The sequence below is a fragment of the Coturnix japonica genome, chromosome 1 (genome assembly GCF_054131305.1).
Source record: "Coturnix japonica strain WE chromosome 1, WE-NBRP24, whole genome shotgun sequence".
NCBI lineage: Eukaryota > Metazoa > Chordata > Aves > Galliformes > Phasianidae > Coturnix > Coturnix japonica.
Window position 1 is genome coordinate 164541949 of NC_140663.1, and position 18965 is coordinate 164560913.

An 18965-nucleotide genomic window follows, 5' to 3' on the forward strand; every position below is an offset into this window, starting at 1 on the left:
TTTATAAATCTATCTAAGAATACAGATAACCCCCACACTAAAGCATATGTCAGGGCATAGCTGTCGGTCCTGTCAACATGCAGTTCTTTGAAGGAGTAGAAAGAAAGCTCGACTCACCAGTGTGTGCCCTGATTTTAGAGCTTGAAGCTTTGAATAGTATATTTTGCAGTAACACATTTCAGAAATAAATATCCCTGTGTAATGCATATGTTGAGATTCAGAGATAGCGGTGATGTTAGAAGTTGCTACAAATATTAAGGAAGATAAGATCTTACAGAATCTATTTGAAAGGATCTGGCAGTGGGTCACGGACCAATACCTAAGACATGCTGTGAGAGGTGACTCTCTAAGGTGACTACAGAGACAGAATAAACCCAAACACTGAATATTGCTCAATAAGTTAGGGCAGAAAGTGATGATTTGAGAAATGGAAATGTACAGAAATACAAGTATATTATTGGACATGGAGTTTTATTTTTTCAAACTGAAAGAGGGGAAGTTCAGATAAGTTACAAGGAAGAAGTTTTTTACACTAAGGGTGGTGAGGCACTGGCATGGATGCCTTGAGGTGATGGATTCCTTGTCCCTGGAAACACTGAAGGTCAGGCTGGATGGGGCTCTGAGCAACCTGATCAAACTGTAGATGTCCCTGTTTCTTGCAGAGAAGTTGTATCAGATGGCCTTTAAGTGTACCTTCCACCTCACACAGTTCTGTGATTCTATGATTATTGAAACTGATATCCAAAATCACGATCAGCAGAATGCTTTGATGCTGCTGATTTAAATGCTGGTCTGGGATGTCCATGTGCCTGGAAATACTTCCCTGCACATCCTGCTTCATATTGCCTGAGCTTTGCTACTGGCTCAGCACAAAGCTTGAGCAGCTGCCAGCTGGTCACATTATTAAGGTTTGAAATCCCCCAGGCTGGCTGCGTATAGGATTGCTGCTGCTGAAACTGTGTCACCTACTTCCAGCCCACCCTTACCTCTTCAGCGCAGTCTCTGCATTAAGCAGACAGCTATATGAAGATGGGTTTTGAGCCCATATGGATGCAATTCACCTGTCAGGCAATCTGAGACTTTTATTTCAAGCATTGAAATGTGTTTTTCAGAGTGTGAGAACTGTTTATTAAGGTCCTATTCTGTGTGTGGTGGGAAGGATACGTACTCATACTGCATATTGCATCAAGTGCCACTCCCTGGAAATGTTACCATGGTTCATATTTGGGGAGGAAATGCCAGCAACAAACACCTTTCCTTTACAAAAGAAGAATTTCTTTTGGCTCTGGAAATCTCTGAAATAAAGTTTACAGAGAGATGTTTTTGGAAATGCATTTTTGCCCTGGGCTTACCAGAAAAAGGATTACATATAAGATGAACAAGAAAGTTGTAATGAGAAAGTTTGTTTGCATTTTTTAGCATCAAATATTCCTTACTGTCAGACAAAGAGAAAGATACCCATGGACTTGTCTTTTTCCTGTTCTTCCTTTCACCAGAAACAATAATTCCTCACTTTCATGTCCTCATCCAATTCTTCACGCTGTCACCTGTCAGGGAACACATCTGATGTCCTTCCTCTTCTTAGTTAACATGCGTGAAATAAACTTTGTGAAATAAACTTGCAAGCCCTTAACCAAGATCTGCAGACACTTTTGCACAGCACCATGTACATAAAAGCCTTGAAGATTAATTTTAAAATAATAAATTTTCAGGTTTCATTAAAGTTTGGAACATTGTTTACTTCTCAAAACATACATAATAGAGAGAGAATGTTAAAGACTTTTAATGAAATGTCTCAGTTTTTACTGAAGGTAAACATGAATTTTAATACATTATCTGGGTTGTGTGAGGACATGTATTGATCAAAATCAATAACATGACAGCCTAACAGTTTTGCAGCTGTTCGGAGATCCTGAGTAAAGTCCTCTATCAATTTAAGTCCTGAATGATAAAGCAATTTTCTGAACAGGTAAAAAGAAGTTCTTAAAGAGTGGAAAACCAATCATCAACAACTTATATGTTTTGCCTGTAAAAGTTAATTTTACTTTATAAGTGCCTTTTGATTTTATTTATTTATTTATTTGCTACCAGGGTTTCCCTCCAGTCTACTATATATTCTCATCTCTTTCCAACTTCAAAATAAAGCTAGTGCTTTTTCTTGTTCAGATGTTACCGAATGTACCCTAGAAGAGGTCACAGTGAGTGGTTTATTTGTGACGCTTTAATGAACATGCAGAGTACAGGTGGAAGAATCAGGCAGCATGCTGTGCTCTTAAATTTATGTACAACATAATTAATTCCCCTATCTCAAAAAAATCAAGACATTGCAAATAAGTGCTTTATTGTTCATTGAAAGCTGTACTTTTGTGTGAGCAAGGCTGTCTGCTCCTTTGCTGTGGGCAGGTACCGACAGGAGCTGTCCTTATCTCTCTAACATTCAGGAGACCTGTTTGTTCACTTTTTGACACAGGACCACCCTTTTCCATTGTAATGGAACAATATGTTGTGAAAAAGCTGGAAATCTTCATGTCCTAAATACTGCAAAGTAATGTAGCTGCAGTGGATTTGCATATATGTTTATAGCCAAAGCAAGTTTCTGGGTGCTTCCCAGACCAGTAGCATGTAGTATCTGAGGGATTTCAGCAGCTGCCTTTCAAACTATAGTAAAGGTTTGAAAGCTCAATGAAACTCAAGTGCTGTTTGTTCACAGATTTATTTACTTTTTAATCCTAGCCTGTAATCAACAGCATTACTGGGAGCCTGTGGGATTGCTGAAAGTTATATTGCACTATGCAGAACAATGTCTTCTTAGGTTAGCACGGGCTTAGTGTATAGCAAACACAATGCTGTACCTACTGCTGGTAGCATGTAAGAGAGGAACAAAATGAGAAGGGTGCTTAGCTATATGATAAAAGTCTAGGACACATGGGAAGAGCTATAGGGAGTGAAATAACATGGTGTCCCACATGTTCATAGAACTTCCAAAACTCCAGGGTTATGAAGCTGAGAGTGATTTCTTGACAGTATATTCTGGTGTGCAAGCTAACAAGATAGTAATTTTATTTATTTTTTATTTGTGTTTGGGCAGTCATTAACAGTCATTAAAAATAAAGATTATTAGACAAAAGCACAGTGTGATGAGTGTGAATTGAATAAGTCAAAGGAACTGATGGAGTATAGGTTGATATAATTAAGTCACCCATTCAGTCTCCATTGGATCCTCTGTTTTATTATTTGTTTCCTGCATGTTGATGATCAGAAGGCTGGAGCACATCTCCTGTGCGGAAATGTTGAGGGAACTGGGATTGTTTAGCTTAGAAAAGAGAAGGCATGGGGAAGACATTGTTGTGGCCTTCCAGTACTTGAATAGAGCAAAGGGAGAATGGCTGTTTACAAGGGTGGATAGTGATAAGACAAGGGAGAATGGTTTTAAACTGAGACAAGGGAGATTTAGTTTAGATATCAGGAGGAAGTTTTTCACACAGAGGGTGGTGACAACAGTGGAACAGGTTGCCCAAGGAGGTTGTGGATGACCCATCCCTGGAGGCATTTGTTCTAAAGGAAACTTGGAGGCTAATTCCAAGCTTTTAAGGTCAGTGTGATATCCACATCTCAGACAGATTTGCACCTTCTTATTTTGGGAAGGATGAAATGATTTTTAGAATCACTGGTGCCTTAATTTCCTCATCTTCACTGTTGCCTTATATCTGTTTGTCAAAGGGAGAAAATCAGCCTTAGCCCTTTGGGGGGAAAAATTATGGAAAAAATGTACCATATTCATCCATTCTACTGTTCTTTCTGCCAGCTTGGGAAAATTTGGGTCTTGTTTTAATGCCTGCATCAGAACTGGTGACAAACCCTCTGCGTTTACTGATATTGCAGTAACACTTGGCTATTTGGCTCTGTTCTGTTTGTGATTCCTGATTTGACTGTGGTAGTCTCCAGAACACTGGGCACAGAAGCAGCAGCCAAAAATGTTTTTAGTGAAAAGGTTCCATGTTTGTCTGATCTGAGTTCGTGGAATGGGGAGCTTACTTTCTTTTACTCTTTGTTCTCTGGTTTATTATTTCTTTGACAGGGTTGCTGTGATTGGCTGGTAAATAATTGCTAATGCCATTAATACAGGCAGCACAAAATAGACAAACTGACACAAATCTTACGTTTTTGCAGATGAGGATAGGCATTCACTCAGGATCGGTGCTGGCTGGCGTTGTTGGTGTAAGAATGCCACGCTACTGTCTCTTTGGAAACAATGTCACCCTTGCAAGCAAGTTTGAGTCAGGAAGTCATCCGCGTCGCATCAATGTCAGTCCAACCACGTACCAGTAAGTGCTCTTAGCTTTTCATGCTGCTTTTTTATTACAATCTGTTTGCAATGAGTTCTTAAAGCATGCTTTCCCCTCACTTGGCATATGAACTACAGCACAAAGTCAGTAGGTTGCATACTAATTGGAAAGAGCAATTGCAAAATGTTCTCAGGCTTTCATTTGCACTTTTGCATCAGAACATACAGAAAACTGTGGCAGTGAGGGCAAAGGAGCACAACAGGAGGACCAGCAGTTGCTACCTAAAATACCATGTAACAGAAGTGGGCAAATGATACTAAACTGAGAGAAGCTGTTAATTCCCTGTGAGAATAGGGAGTCCTTACAGATAGATCTTGACAAATCGAAGGGCTAGAGAATCAGCAGCAGCAAGAAACTGAAACAAGAGCAAACACTGGATTCTGCACCTAGGAGGAACAACCCTGGATCAGAGTACAGGTTGGGGAACCAGAGACTGGAGGGTGGGAAAAGAGATCTGAGGGTTCTGAATTACGGCAAGATGTGTGTGAATCAGCAGTGAGCCCTGGCAACCCAAAGGGCCAACCATGCCCTTGGATGCCCCAGGCCCAGCACTTCCACAGGGCAGGGGTAGGTCTGTGCCTTCTGCTCTATGCTGTGCCTCAGATGAAGAGAAGCATGTTTCCACTGGCTGAGGAGAAAGCCTTTAATTTTGTCAGTGACACCGAGTTTTTGTGCTTCCTTGGAGACAAAGTTTTTTAGCACTGTAAAGAGACACTTGGTAAAAGTATTTTCTCAATATAAGAAAAAAGACTGGAAATGGCAAAGCATAATCACTGCCTGTTTGAAGAAATTATGCAAATAATCAAGCAAAGGCATGATTAAATCAGGTTATGAGGAACATCTCCTGAAATAATGGGAGGTGTTCCTTATTGTTCAGATTTGACAGCTTGACTATAAGAATTTCTTGTGCTAGGATTATGACTGATGTATTCTCTGTTTTTGGGCAGGAGATCTAAATCTTACTCTTTTTTTCTACACTCTGTATCTGAAGTAATTTTCTGAAGTACAGTTTTGCTCAGGTTTTCAGGCTGTTCCTCTGCTGTAAATCTGTAAGCAGTTTCTCAAACAATACTTCTTTCCTTTCTTCCTTTCTCTCTCTTTTTTTTTTTTTCTCCTTTACAGACCTGTGAATCTCAGTATTTACTTTTTCCCCACAACTGTCTGTGTAAATTAAGGTTTTAAATGGAATTTCTTCATCCAAGAATTGAATCTTCTGATATGCTAAAATAGAAAGCAGTCAGAAATAAAAGTTAAAAAGTAATTAAAACGAGTGAATAAAATGTCATTTATCTGAAGAGCCCATTTACTTGAGGTCAGATTTATGGAAAGGGACACAAGTGTAGCTAATTGAACAAGAGGCAGAAAATCTGAACAGACTTTTGCATTGTGTGCAGAAGCAGGTTCATATGATTTTCTGGTAACGTGCAAGAGAAACATAGACCTAAGTTACTGTCAGGCATACAAAACCCACTCATTTACATAAAAATGATTTCTATAAATGTATAGGAAATATATACTGATCATTTTGAACTGACAGCATACTCCAGTGATCATGGGGAGATCATCAAGGAGAAAAAAAATGAGCTGTCCAGAATAGGGCAATGAGGGAGAGCAAGAGACGGTGGACATAAAGAGGAGATGCTCAGCCTGCTTATGGAGAAAAACTCTTTCCCACAAGGACAGCCATACACAAGGGCTGAGCATTCTCCATCTTTGACTGTTTTCAAGACCTGGCTGGGTGGTGCTCTGAGTAGTCTAGTCTGAATTCAGTGTTTATCTTTTTTTTAGCAATAGTTTGGATGAGAAAGCACTTGTGGTGCCTCTCAGCCGTAATTATTTTAGGAGTGTCTGATATCTATGATTATCCAACCTATTGGTTTGCCTGAGCTGCATATAAAGTATATATATATGTCTTTTTTAATATATATTTTTATCAAAACATAAAAAGCAGCAAAAACAGAAAACTAGTGGGTTAGACATATATGAGTGTCCAGTTAGCAACCAGAGTGCCTGTGGATTGAAATTCCAGACCTAAATGAAAAAATTGATAGTTTGTGACATTAGCCTACACATTCTACTGAAAAATCAAAAATAACCTGCTTAATATCACAGCATCAACTGGTGTATCTAGAATAGTTTCATATTAAGTACTGGAATAGCGTCCCCAGGAAGGTGGTTGAATTGCCATCCCTGGATATGCTTAAGAGCCATTTGGATGTGGTGCTCAGGGATATGATTTAGCAGAGGGTTGTTGGAGTTCGGGTACTATAGTTAGGCTGCGGTTGGACTTGATGATCTTCAAGGTCTTTTCCAACCTGGGTAATTCTATGATTCTGTGATTCTGACAGCTTTTGAAACTTGATGAACAGTAGCAACTTCCAATGAAGGGAGACTGTTATTTTTTTTGTGGTAGACACTGTGAAAATAAAGTAAAAGACAAAAAGACAAGATTGTACTTTAGTTCTTCACACAAAGTTTACAACTGTATGGTTTTGGATATTGATTTTGTTGTGAATCCATAGAAAACATATACTGATTTAACAGTTCAGCATTGTATTATTATTGGACTGCATGATTCTGTTGAAAACAGTCTTTGGGAGTCTTTAAAGATTCCCAAGGCTGCTTGCAAGCAAAAATCAATTTACAAAGCAGTCATGGAGGGGCCATGCAGTATCAGGTGACATTTTGGTATAATATGAGAATATATCTTGAAACCACTGGGTTGGTGATGCAAGTCGGATTCTTTCAGTGTGGCCAAACTTTCACCTAATGTGATCATCATGTCTGATTTTATCTTCCAGAATACTACAAATTTTGATTTCAGCTTTCAAGAAAAGGAAGGTAGTGGAAAAGTGAATGATGTTGTGGTTATGTTATTGCAAAAGACTGCATGATCAAAGTTCAGTTCAGAGAGCTTTAAGTGCAAGTAACAAGCTAAGTGCACGGTTAGAGGTAAAGGGAGTAGAAACAGCAAGAAAATGTGTTCAAATGAGAGGCAGTTATTGTTCAAGATTCTACAAGGTTTTTACAGAAAGTATTTGAGAAAATAAAATGAATGTAGATAGAGCTACTCAGAAAGGCTATTCCAAACTATAACTTCAGGAGTGTTTGCAAGGATGAGAACAGATAGGGAGAAGTCAGGAAACAGAACCAGACGGGAGCGAGAGAGGGCTGTTATTACAAGATATTCCATAGAGCAAAATTATTCAGAGCTTCTGAGGGTGATCAAGGGTATTTTAACATAATATAGCAGTACTATCTAAATAAACAAGTAATAATCTGATGTGCCTGTATATAACTTTTCTTAAGTAGAATTGGCATGGGTATATAATTTGCTGTGTACAAATGAGGTAATTCCTTACAAACGGTAATGTCTTTAGAGCTGACCTTACATGCCTTTAAATGTTTAAATTTATCATTTTGGGCTGCCATTTACTCATTTATTGTTTTTATTATCTAAGAAGCAATATTCCACAAAGTAGATAATTCCACAATCAGTATGAAAATAACAGAATTCCATTTAATTACTGGCATTTATCATAATGCGTTTGTGTCTACCATGCTCTGTGATGAAAATTCCGATAACGTACTTTGTGCAAACGTGTCTAATACTTACCAGCTTTCGTTTTACAGTATAAATTATGCATTACAAAGTGTCATCAGCGTTCAGATGATAATCGTACATCAGAATGCCAATTATTGTTTTCAAACACTTCCGTATGAGCCCATAATCTGCCTGTGTAAGAAGGGGAGCCTAAATAAATAGGATATGGTGTTGCTTAGCAGCAGTAGTGAACCTGAGGTGTACTTGCTCGCAGTTACACTTGCTGGGGAAGAGCTCAGCAATGTAAGACTGCCTTTTACAAAAGTGGGCTCTGAATCTGCTGGCCATAAAAGCTTAGCTCTTTTGAAAACCCCTTGTTCTCTTGACACAGACAGGTCTTTTGACAGAAGAACTGCAGAGCACTGGTTGCTTTGAATCACTGAGTATTGTAGGATGAAAGCACTGAATAGCACTGGTAAAACTTCTGGTGCAGTGCATGGAAGTTGAAGAATCTGGTCCTAGACCAGTCCTTGTTAACCAGATGGCCAGGAAGGAAAAGGAGAATAAAACATTCCCTGTTCCTTTAGTAGACTGACAAATCCAGCTATAGGTTTATGTAATTTATTTATTTTATCCTAAACTGAATAAAATTGTCATGTTTTCCATACTGAAGGGAAATCATATTTTTCAGCCTCCTGTTCAGCGTAGAAGAAAGATTAATTACTTTTTAATTATTTGTTTCAGCCTTGAATAATAATATTCATCTGATACTAATATAATATAATATAATTGTGTGCCCTGGTGGCGCAGTGGTAGCAATGCTGCGTTGCAACACCGGAGGCCCTGGGTTCAAATCCTCCTGTGGCGCAAGTGGTAGAAGTGCCACCCTGCTACACAGGAGGCTCGAATCCTGGGGGGTTGGACTCAATGATCTCTAAGGTCCCTTCCAACCCGCACACAACTATGATACTATGATGATAATGCATCTACATTAATTCTATTAATAGTATTTAAACATTATGCCTTAGGACTTCATAGAATCACCAAGGTTGGAAAAGACCTAAGAGATCATCCAGTCCAGCCGTTCACCTATTACCAATAGCTCTCACTAAACCTTGTCCCTCAACACAACGTCCAAAACTTCAAGCAAGTGTGGGATACAGATATTTCCCACTGTCACATGCTATGCAATACATCCAGCACCTGAGCTTAGGCAAAGATGGTCATCCTGTATCTCACCTCCTTATGTGATTAGGGCAGAGAGCTGCCAAGGTTTGTTTTGCATGGAGCTGGGTGAGGTCATTGCCACTTCACCTGCATGAATTGCCCCTCAGCCTTAACAGTAAATTAAAACCTGCAAAATTTTGAATTTTTATGCTGTTACATGGAACTCATTTTACTTTTTCATAATTAAAATTAAGTATTTATATCTGTCATTATCTTTTTTTTTTTTTTTTTTAAATTAAAACACCATGAATTTCCATAATCACCTCAGAGTATTTCAATAGTTCTTTTTCCTACTGGTTGTGTATTTATCTATACACAGGCAGGTAAGTGGATTTACTCTCTGAGAACCTTTTCAGATGTTTTAAACTTATGTTTCTGACAATCCTTTTAAAAAGCTTTTTCTTTTCACAGTTCAACATGTGTGCTTTCATGAGATGTATTATTGGGCAGAGAACTTAGCCATGGACAAAAGGGAAACACAGCTTATATATGGACACAAAAATCAGTCTAATTAAAGTGTTAGAAGTCACATCCAAGCAAACTGATTTATTCTTGTTTTTCTATTTCCTTTTACTCCTGAAACCTGTGTCATCTGCCTCCATGAGTGTACACTCCCATAGCAACTGTGTTTTGTGAATCCAGTTCTGGGCCTCCTTTCTCCACTGTTTGACATTTTCATTTCAGGATCATGGGATAACTTTTGGTTAGATCACTGTCAGTTATGTAACAGTGGATGTTACACTGCACAGTTCTGCACAGCTAAACTAAAGGTAAAAGTTATTGTTTAAGTTAATTCAATAAACTCAACTCCACACAAATCCTGAGCTCCGTTTTGTTAGGTCTGTGCAAAGTCTGTGGCCTTTCCCTAGTGATGGCACAATCCTAACACTGAGCCTAATTCTATGATGTCCTGATCAGAGTGCAGACACAGTAACACTTCTGCTTAGGTATGTAAGAAATAGAGGTTTTAGAAGTCAGTGATAGACACCATGCAGAATTTTGTGTGATATACAATGCGTTAAATACAAAATCAGGGCTAAATCTTTTATAACCCTTCTTTCTTCTTGAAGGAAAAGCACCAGTACATGAACTTCCATGACATATAACATGAAATAAATTAGAATCAGGCATAGTCAAGTTTATCTCTAGTATGTACAAAAACAGTGTGTGAAATTCAAAGCCACTAACATATAAGACCAATTAGACTGACTTGGAGCATTACATAGCAAAATCATACACTTATATTGTGTATTTTATAAGCAGACTATTGATTTCTAATTAATGCCATAATAATTCATACGAAAACTAATGAGTTGATGTATTTTGTGAAACCAGATACCAGTTAGTGAAGTGACCAACACTCATTCACAAAGAGGAAGAGATCAGTAATCCCAGAGGATTCTGATAATCCATTTGGGAAGCCATTAATTAACTTTTCCTAATTTTGCCAATTAATAAATGGAGCTCAATAAGGTAAAGACAGTTCAATACACTTCATCAGAAGCAGCTTCCCACTGTAAGACTTAGAACAGAAATAATTTTTCTTTATTTGTAGTCATGGAAGATAACATGCAAGGAAGACTGACCTAGGAACTTTTTGCTGTATGCTGTATTTAGGAAGGCAGTATATGTTCTTCTTTAATTTCGTCCATTTTATGTCTTTATGAAATGTAACTCAAACATCAATCTATGCAAATCTATATATCTTAAAGAAGTTTATGTGAATGTTCAGTTCTGTGTGGGTGCTTTAACTCTGAGTAAATAAATTGCCAGATTGTATCATATAATCGATTTTATTTAAAGTGTGTGTAAATTCATTATAACGAGGCTAAAATGCATATATGTATGGAAAACCATACCAAACTCCCCTCCGCTCCTGAAAATGAAAAGAAAAAGGGGGTGATTCTCAGATCCCATCTTTTTGTATGAAAGTAGTAGTGTTTCCATCGGGAAGGAAAAGAATAAGAATTTATGCTGTTCAGGAAGATTTTACACTAGGAGGGGAAGCTGTCAAATTAATCAACTACAAATCAGCATTTAAGAAATTTCTCCTCCATTGAAACATCAACAAAAAAGACAAGATGAGGGTAGACCTGGTTCCAGGAAATTTATAGGAATGCTTGAGTAGCCTGACCCTCACAGTTTAAGCACTGAATTGTAAATTGTGTATCCAGACGCTTGAGTGGAATCCAGAATTCTGACCCTGTGAATAACCTACCATAAAAACGTCCTTTGCAATAGTGCTCTTAAGGAAAATATACAGAAGTGGTGCAGGAAGGACTGCTGAGATAAATGCTTTGGAATAGTTTCAGACCAGTTGTTATATGCAAATTCCTGAATTATTGAGGTTGCATTGCCTCAAATCAAGCTCTATGACTGTGGGACACAAAGGGGATTTGAAATGCTTTGTGTAGAATCTAAGCTACCAGATAATTTCTGGAAGCTGAATGGTAGACTCTCAGATTTTCAAAGCAGGCACAATGACTTGGTTTCAACAAAGCACTCTGAGGATGGTCAGCAAGTTGGAACTAACAACCAGAACTGGGTGCCACCACAAGCTTCCAGACACAAGGCTTAACACCAGTAAGTCCCCTGAGACAGAGAAGAAGTGCAAGAACTAGTCATGTGGCTCAGCTTTGCCCTTGCTGTCAGTCTGCACTGTTCAGCTCTCGGCAGAACTATACTTTGAGGCTCTTCATACCCTTGTAGAGGAAGACAAGAAACTTAGCAAGGTCTGTAGCTCTTGGTTGCAAACATCAGTTGGTACCGTTTTAACATTGGTAATAGCCTAAATATGGGAGAGAAGTTTCCTGGAGAAAAAATATCCCTACTCATAAACACCGAGGATAAGTAGATAAATCCTTCTTTGGTGTATACACATAGATATAAGAAATGAGATGCAATTTCTGAAACCTGATCTCACTGTCTGCGAAACTGAGTGCCAGGACCAGTATGTTTAGACAATCCAAAGAACCTGTACTTTAGGACAGGACTGGAGAGATCATTTTTTATTTTGCTTAAAGCCTTTCTAATTAGAGTCATTAAGATAATTATTATTTTTATTTTTTTCACAAGCATATAAAGTAAGTAGCATAGAATATGATTAGAAGTAGCTTCCATTAATATTTGTTAAAGAGGACTATTTCCTGCTGTGATTGCTTGGGAGCTGAAATAAAGGTCAGCTAAGCAATTTCTGAGTATGAGAGGCTAATTCAAATATTGCCTAATATAGTGATGTGGAGTCTATCCCAAGCCACAGTGAATAAATTTCCAAATAGCTGTACTAATTGGTTAGTCACCCTTCACTGCTGGCACTTTTGATAATCTCAAACAATTTCATTGCAACCAAGCTGCAATTCATAGAACAGCTGAAAATAAGGCCTTTGATTAATATCTTGCACTTTCATTCTATGAGGAAAATAGTGTGAAAATATTGATTAAACTCGGTGCCAGCCCTGAATTAGATCTATCTATCTGTAACTGTCATTACAATCAGATAATGTTGGACTCTGAGAAAGAAACCATTGATTTTTAGCAAGTCTAGATGCTGTATAGTGAATGAGCTGCTCAGGGAAGAAGTCTGCAGTGAAAGCTTGTGGTTTTAGCTCAGAAGGTTCTAAGAGTTCATCTGTTCCTTGTAAAATCTAGTCTGAGATTGTGGAGATGAGAGAAGCTTCTCTGTGGAGGTCTCTGCAAACTCTCACACAATATGAAAAGAAGATCATTGTGTTTTGCTCATAAAGTTGACGGCCTGGAAAATAGATTATGACACTCAAACCATATGGTAAACAAAGACCACCACAGAAGTTCAAAGGCAAAAACGTGGTTAGACTTACAGCCATCTGATTATTTAAAAGCTGGGGAAAAAAATACCTTTGTATTTAGAGAAATTGTGAGGAGTTCACGTGGTTTCTCCCAGACAAAAAGAAAAGAAAAAATAAAATAAAATAAAATTAACAAAGGAAGTTCCGTTAAATGTACTGAAAATTCCAGAATGCTTGCCCAGCAGCAGAATTCATTCAGTCGTTTACTCTCTAGAAACCAGCTTTAGAGGCACTAAATAAGCAGCCTATTACAAAATCTGCTGAAGTTAACAAGGTTCTTCCCACTCATGTTTTTGAGTTTCTCTCTGATTGAGAGAAAGAATAAATATCCTTGAGAAAAAGATGAAGGCTACTTTCATATATCCAACATAGCTTAGAATTTACTATTACATCAAAATTGTTCTTTTCAATTCTTCACTTACTGGAAACAAATAGAAAAGTGTAGATTATTTGCTTTATTTTGCAACTAAGCTGTTTTCATGAAAAGGCCCCAAATTATTAGATTTAGCCAGTAAAGGTTTTTCCAACATGGAGGAAGACTACAAGTAGCAGCAGGGAGTATCACTGGGTCTGTGACACTGTGCCATTTGTATGGCATGGCTGGAGGAGGGGGGGGGGTTGGCTTCACACCTCACATGAGCCTGCATCTATTTTTTATCTCAACCAGGTGTCCTAAATTAAATTCTCAGGTACATACGGTGGATAGGGTCAGATTTGATTTGTTTCTTGTTGAAGCTGGTTTTGCTGCTTTGGGACCAATTTTGGTTCTGAATTTGGTTCTCTTTCTGGTACATGATTTTCTGAATGCTGACACTGGTTTTCAGAGAATGTGTTTATTTGGGCCTTCTTCTCAGCTGATCTCAGCAGATCTAGAATCTCAGAATCATTTCAGTTGGAAGGGACCCTTAAAGGTCATCTTGTTTGACTCCCCTTGAAGTTGGTGATGCTCTTAATGTAGATTGGTTGGGGATCCTGGCCAAGGATTTTCTAGATGTCATGTAATACTTTGAATACATTTTTAAATTTGAGATCACATAGGACCAATCTCTTCCATAGAAATGTGTCCACACTGTGTTTCATAGCTTTTTATGTCTCTGTTTCCTTTTTTCCCAGGCTTTTGAAAAAGGAAGAAAACTTTGTTTTTATCCCTCGTTCCCGCGAAGAGCTTCCAGAAAACTTTCCAAAGGAAATTCCTGGGATCTGTTACTTTCTCGAGGTCAGAAGTGGTCAGAAGCAGCCAAAACCCTCCATCACGTCTACCAGAGTGAGAAAAGTTTCTTACAACATTGGCACCATGTTCCTCCGGGAGACCAGCCTATGAGGCCTGCTGCAGATCAAAGACTCATCAAAAAGCACAAGCCCAGAATTGGGTCATGCCAGGGGAGTTGGAGGTTCTTTCTATTTCACTGCCTTGTTCTGAACAAGCAGTAAAAGCTTCATGTAATGTCAGGCAATAACCATTTTAAAGGTGGGTGACTGCTGTAGGTAAACAGAGTGGAGATGATAGGGAAAAAAGCATTTAAACAAAATACTTCCACTTCCAGAGGAATTTCATTAGTAAACTTGAGTCTGGCCCCTTTATGACAAACAAACACAAACAAAATGAAAAACCAAATCTCACATTAGAGGTTGGTTTTGTTTTGTGCAGAAAGGGTGATGGTTCTCTGTAGATTTGCACCAGCTAAGCAGAATTGAGAGTCAGTTCTGATTATGCATTCCTACATTCAGTGTGTTATTCAGTACGGTAATGATGTTTTTTAACTTTATGAACAAACATTTCATACATATACTGTAGAGTTGTTGTAACCTTCCTGGCAGGAGGAATTATAATTCGTACAAATGTTGTAGGGATTTTACCTATTTTTATACATATTTCACTTGCTGGATAATTACATTCCACATACTGTAAGCTGAGTAAGCCTAGATAGCTTTTCAGAAGAAGCTACTGTATATTTCGTATATTCTACCTATCAAAGCTTATTGTTATACAAATGGGAAGAAGTCATTTTTTTGACTTTTTTTTTTTTTTTTTTTGGCATCAGAAAAACCAGTATTTTAAAGAAAAAAACCCACCACTTTGGTAAACCTCTTTACCTGATGTTTATGCTAAACTTTAGATGAGCATTGTCTTGCTAATACAAAATAATGTTCAGTATTTGTCCTACAGTGCTGTGTTTCCAGTCTTTTCAGGACAAAGCAAACAAAATGTGAAAGAACAATCTGTTAACAAACAGAAAAGTTCTGTTATACACAGTGGGTCTTTTATTTTTTCTGCAACAAATTGTCATCCAAATGAATATTTGGTAGAAGTCCTTACTCTGAGAGAGTCCAGCAAATTCTGGAAGCACTCCGGGTACTGGTTTTCTAGTTTTTTAAAAGGACTTCTGCTCCTGCTCTAAAAATCCTATCTGCTATTGAAGATGCTCATTTGGAAATTTCTTCTGTGGTGGATTGGATAAAAGCTTTATCTCATGCAGACCAAAAAATACTGAAAAGGGAAAGGAAATAATGTCTCAGATTTAATGAAAATGCCAGTTGAAGATTTAGAGCAGTCTCTAATGCTAATTAAATGAATAATTAAAAAACAAAACAAAACAAAACAAAAAGGCCCAATTCCTGGTTAAATTTAAAATAGTTTTGTTTTCTTCAGTGAAACCAACTGAAACAGGAATCACGATGTAAATCTGTCCTCCCAGTAGACATGTTTTCAGACAGTGTTTGTTTCTCAGGCTTTCCTTTGCAGAAGTAACGGTGGTCAGTTTTCTTTTCTATGTGTACTTCCCTTTAGGTCCTACTGAATCGAGCCAACATTTTACTTGTCTTGTAAATTTTTAGAAAACATTAATGCAGTGATTTCAAATTGGCTTAGATGCACAATGGCCTGATCAAAGCTCAAAGAAATCAAAGTCAAAACTATCAACAGCTCAGCTCTTCTGTAATCCAAACCAGAAGTTTGGGCTTTACTGATGGATTTAGTTATCAAATCTTGAAGCGCCTTTTGAAAATTAGTGAATAAGATTCTCCATGTGTCCAAATTATCCAGTTATACCTTTCTGCAGAGGGAATGACAATGCTCCATTATTTCTATTTGACTCTCATTAGGATAGGAACAATTCATCCTGTTACAGAAAAAAAAAATTATGCTTCCTTCCTTTGAAGCCTGCCTTTATGAGAAAAGACTATTCTGAACGTATGCAGACTTCATCAGGTAGAAGAAACATGAATTTATTGTGCAAGATGTTTTCTTGCTGAGAGGGAATCTGCATGGGCATGGCAGGGGCATTGGAACTGGATGATCTATAAGGTCTCTTCCAATCCAAACCATCCTAACGTATGATTCTATGAATATTATTTAAATAGAAATTCCCTTGTTTTTCAGAGGACCACTGATGTTAAAAATTTCTTCCATAGTAATACAGCATCCTTGGGATTGGAGGAGTTTATCTTCTGCCTACCTTGATAATCAGCATTTGCAGCTGTACTCTATGTCTGAAAAATGACTTGATGAAAACTGCTTGGGCTTGGGGTTGTAGGATTTCCATCCAAACCACTGATTCAAGAATTTTCTGCATCAAATGGCAAGATATTTTACATCTATTAGCTACATCACAGGATTTAGCGTTCATTTCCTCTTTCTGGTGAACATCAATGAGACCTGCAAGGATTATATAAGGAGCAAAGTTCCAGTTCAGTCATGGGAACTGGAACACTGCTTCTGAGCTAATAAAGCTGTGGTTATGATGTCATTACCCAGTTCCCTGGAGTGATTATTTTTTTTTTCCCTAGCAATATATTTCTTTTCGAATCAATACATCAAGATTTCTTTCTGACTTTACTGGCACATCCTCATTGTTCAGTAGGTGTTAATGTCAGATTACTAATCTCTCTGGCCAAACTCTGTTTCTTCTCTCACCACCCACAGTACTCTGTGATGAGAACAAACGAAGAGGTTCAGACCAAAAGCATATTGCTCAATATCCTGTCTCTCACAGTTGCTAATAGGAAATGCCTAGGTTTATCCTGTGGGTGATTTTGGTGGATCCATGGAAATGCTTTAATGAGAAATGATGGTTAAAAGCTAATTCAGCTATTACACTGAAGAGCCAAGAGAAGAAAAAATAATTGTTGCACCATCCTCATTCTCTCCAGTTACAGTTTGTTTGATAATGGAATCTGTAAACACAGAGATTACAGCAAAGAACAAAAACTGGAGTTAGCAGAACCATGGAGACAAAGATAGCTCCCCAAACTGGAGCAGATTTACTGTATGAGAATATACAGTCTCTGCTTTTTATAAGTTTCTGTAGAGGTAACATGCCCAAAACTTCAGCACTGATGCTACGTATTGTGTTGTTTGCTTCTGTGTTACGACAGGTTAAGTTAATAGAGAAGTGTAGGCTTTCTAGAGGCACTTGATCAGTGTGAGAAAAGTGTGAAGCATTCTCAACATTGTTTAACTTAGCAGCTGCATCTGCTGCCTGCAGTATTAGGTAGTAAACTTATTATTTGGACACTTGTATGAAGTGAAATGTAGTTTATTAGCAAGGTTAATGCTGTGAAGTTGGTAAGATCATTGTCAGACTCAGCATTTGTCCAACGGAACTTCATTTTAGTGACAGAGAAAATGTTCTCATTAGCCTGACATTGTTTTCATGAATAAAAGGTTTTGCAGTGTTTTTACCTTGGGATGTTGAGGTGGAGAGGTGCAGAAATGTAGAAATCACATACTGTAGTTGGAATTTCCTCCTGATATTTTCTTTCCTATTAAACAGATGATCCTTTTTTCCTCTCTGAAGATAAAGACAGGAGATCTACTGCATCTTCCCTGTGTGGGGAGGAGGGTGAATGGGCCCAAGCTGGGGTTATTGGTCTCTGCCACAGCCTGGTGCTGTGCAGCTTCCCCCTGATCCAGGCTCAGACAGACTGGAGACGATGGGCTGACCACAGAGGCAGACCCACAGGCCAACTTGTCTTACAGAAGTCATGAGGCCTAAGTAAACAGAAGCAACAGTTATTCCCCTGGGGCACCTTTTAGAGGTTTTCTGTCAGATTTCTCCATCTGCTTGAAGCTCTCTGTCACACAGGCTTTTCTGTGATGCAGGGCACAGAGGTCAGGAACTCAGGGTGAAGGAAATTGTAGAGAAGTGGATAAAATTTTGTTCAGTATCACTCTACCAATACCTACGGTACAAGGACAAAAGCCACTGCATGGGAGAGTTACTGCAAAGACAGAATTCTAATAGTGTGGTTGTCTTGCAGAGTCCCACAGGGTTTTGCTCTTTTAATTCCAAAGAGCTCGTAGTTGTTAAATGCGGTTGTGGTTTTGACTACACTGCTCATTCCCACATCCATTTTCAGATCTCAGTCTGCTCAGAAAGGCTTTGTGGGGCCTGGAAGCATGCCTCTGCAAACAGAAAACCATCCTGTATGGGAAATGCTTATGCTGAAGAAGAAATACTTGCAGTTTGTCACTAGCTGGTCCTATTGAGGTTCATCTGTATAAAGAGGCAATTTCATAGTGATGTCTGTTCCTGTGTTCATAGTGCTCCTGTGCCTACAGAGACATCCAGTGTGTAACCACCTTTTCTCTGTTTTCTCTTAACAATTCTCTTTTGATTTTTTTTTTCTCTATAAAGCAAACAGTGCAGAACTGTGACATGTTGCAAACACTTAAACATACCATAGCTCTGTACTGAGTCCCATGCTTTGCTTACTGATGTTACATTAAATATTTCTTCCTCTGAACAGATCCTTTTTATCCCATCAGACTTTAAAATGAAGGGGGAAATAAACCAATTTGAATTGCAAATGGGCTTGAAACTTGTATAAGTTGTTGGGGCAATTGTAGCTGCAGGATGGCTTTCAGATTCTTCAGCATCCAGAGGAAGCCCTCACACATTCTATCTGCCAACAAGACTAATCCAACAGCAGCATCACTGACATCTAGCATCTTCTGTGTGCTTTCATCTGATCTCAGGCTTCTGCCTCACCTCTGCTGAGTGCTGACAACACACTGAGCAGAGC

General features: G+C 38.3%; 1 protein-coding gene across 1 annotated transcript in view; it reads left to right on the forward strand.

Moving 5' to 3' along the window:
* The window catches only part of GUCY1A2 (guanylate cyclase 1 soluble subunit alpha 2), a 124217-nt gene extending 107527 nt beyond the window's left edge, over window positions 1-16690 (forward strand). The window contains exons 7-8 of the mRNA XM_015852224.3: window positions 4171-4325; window positions 14055-16690. Of these exons, the coding sequence (XP_015707710.2) occupies window positions 4171-4325; window positions 14055-14262 (363 nt within the window). The 3' untranslated portion in view covers window positions 14263-16690. The remainder of the gene's footprint in view (window positions 1-4170; window positions 4326-14054) is intronic.
* The last annotated feature ends 2275 nt before the right edge of the window (window positions 16691-18965 follow it).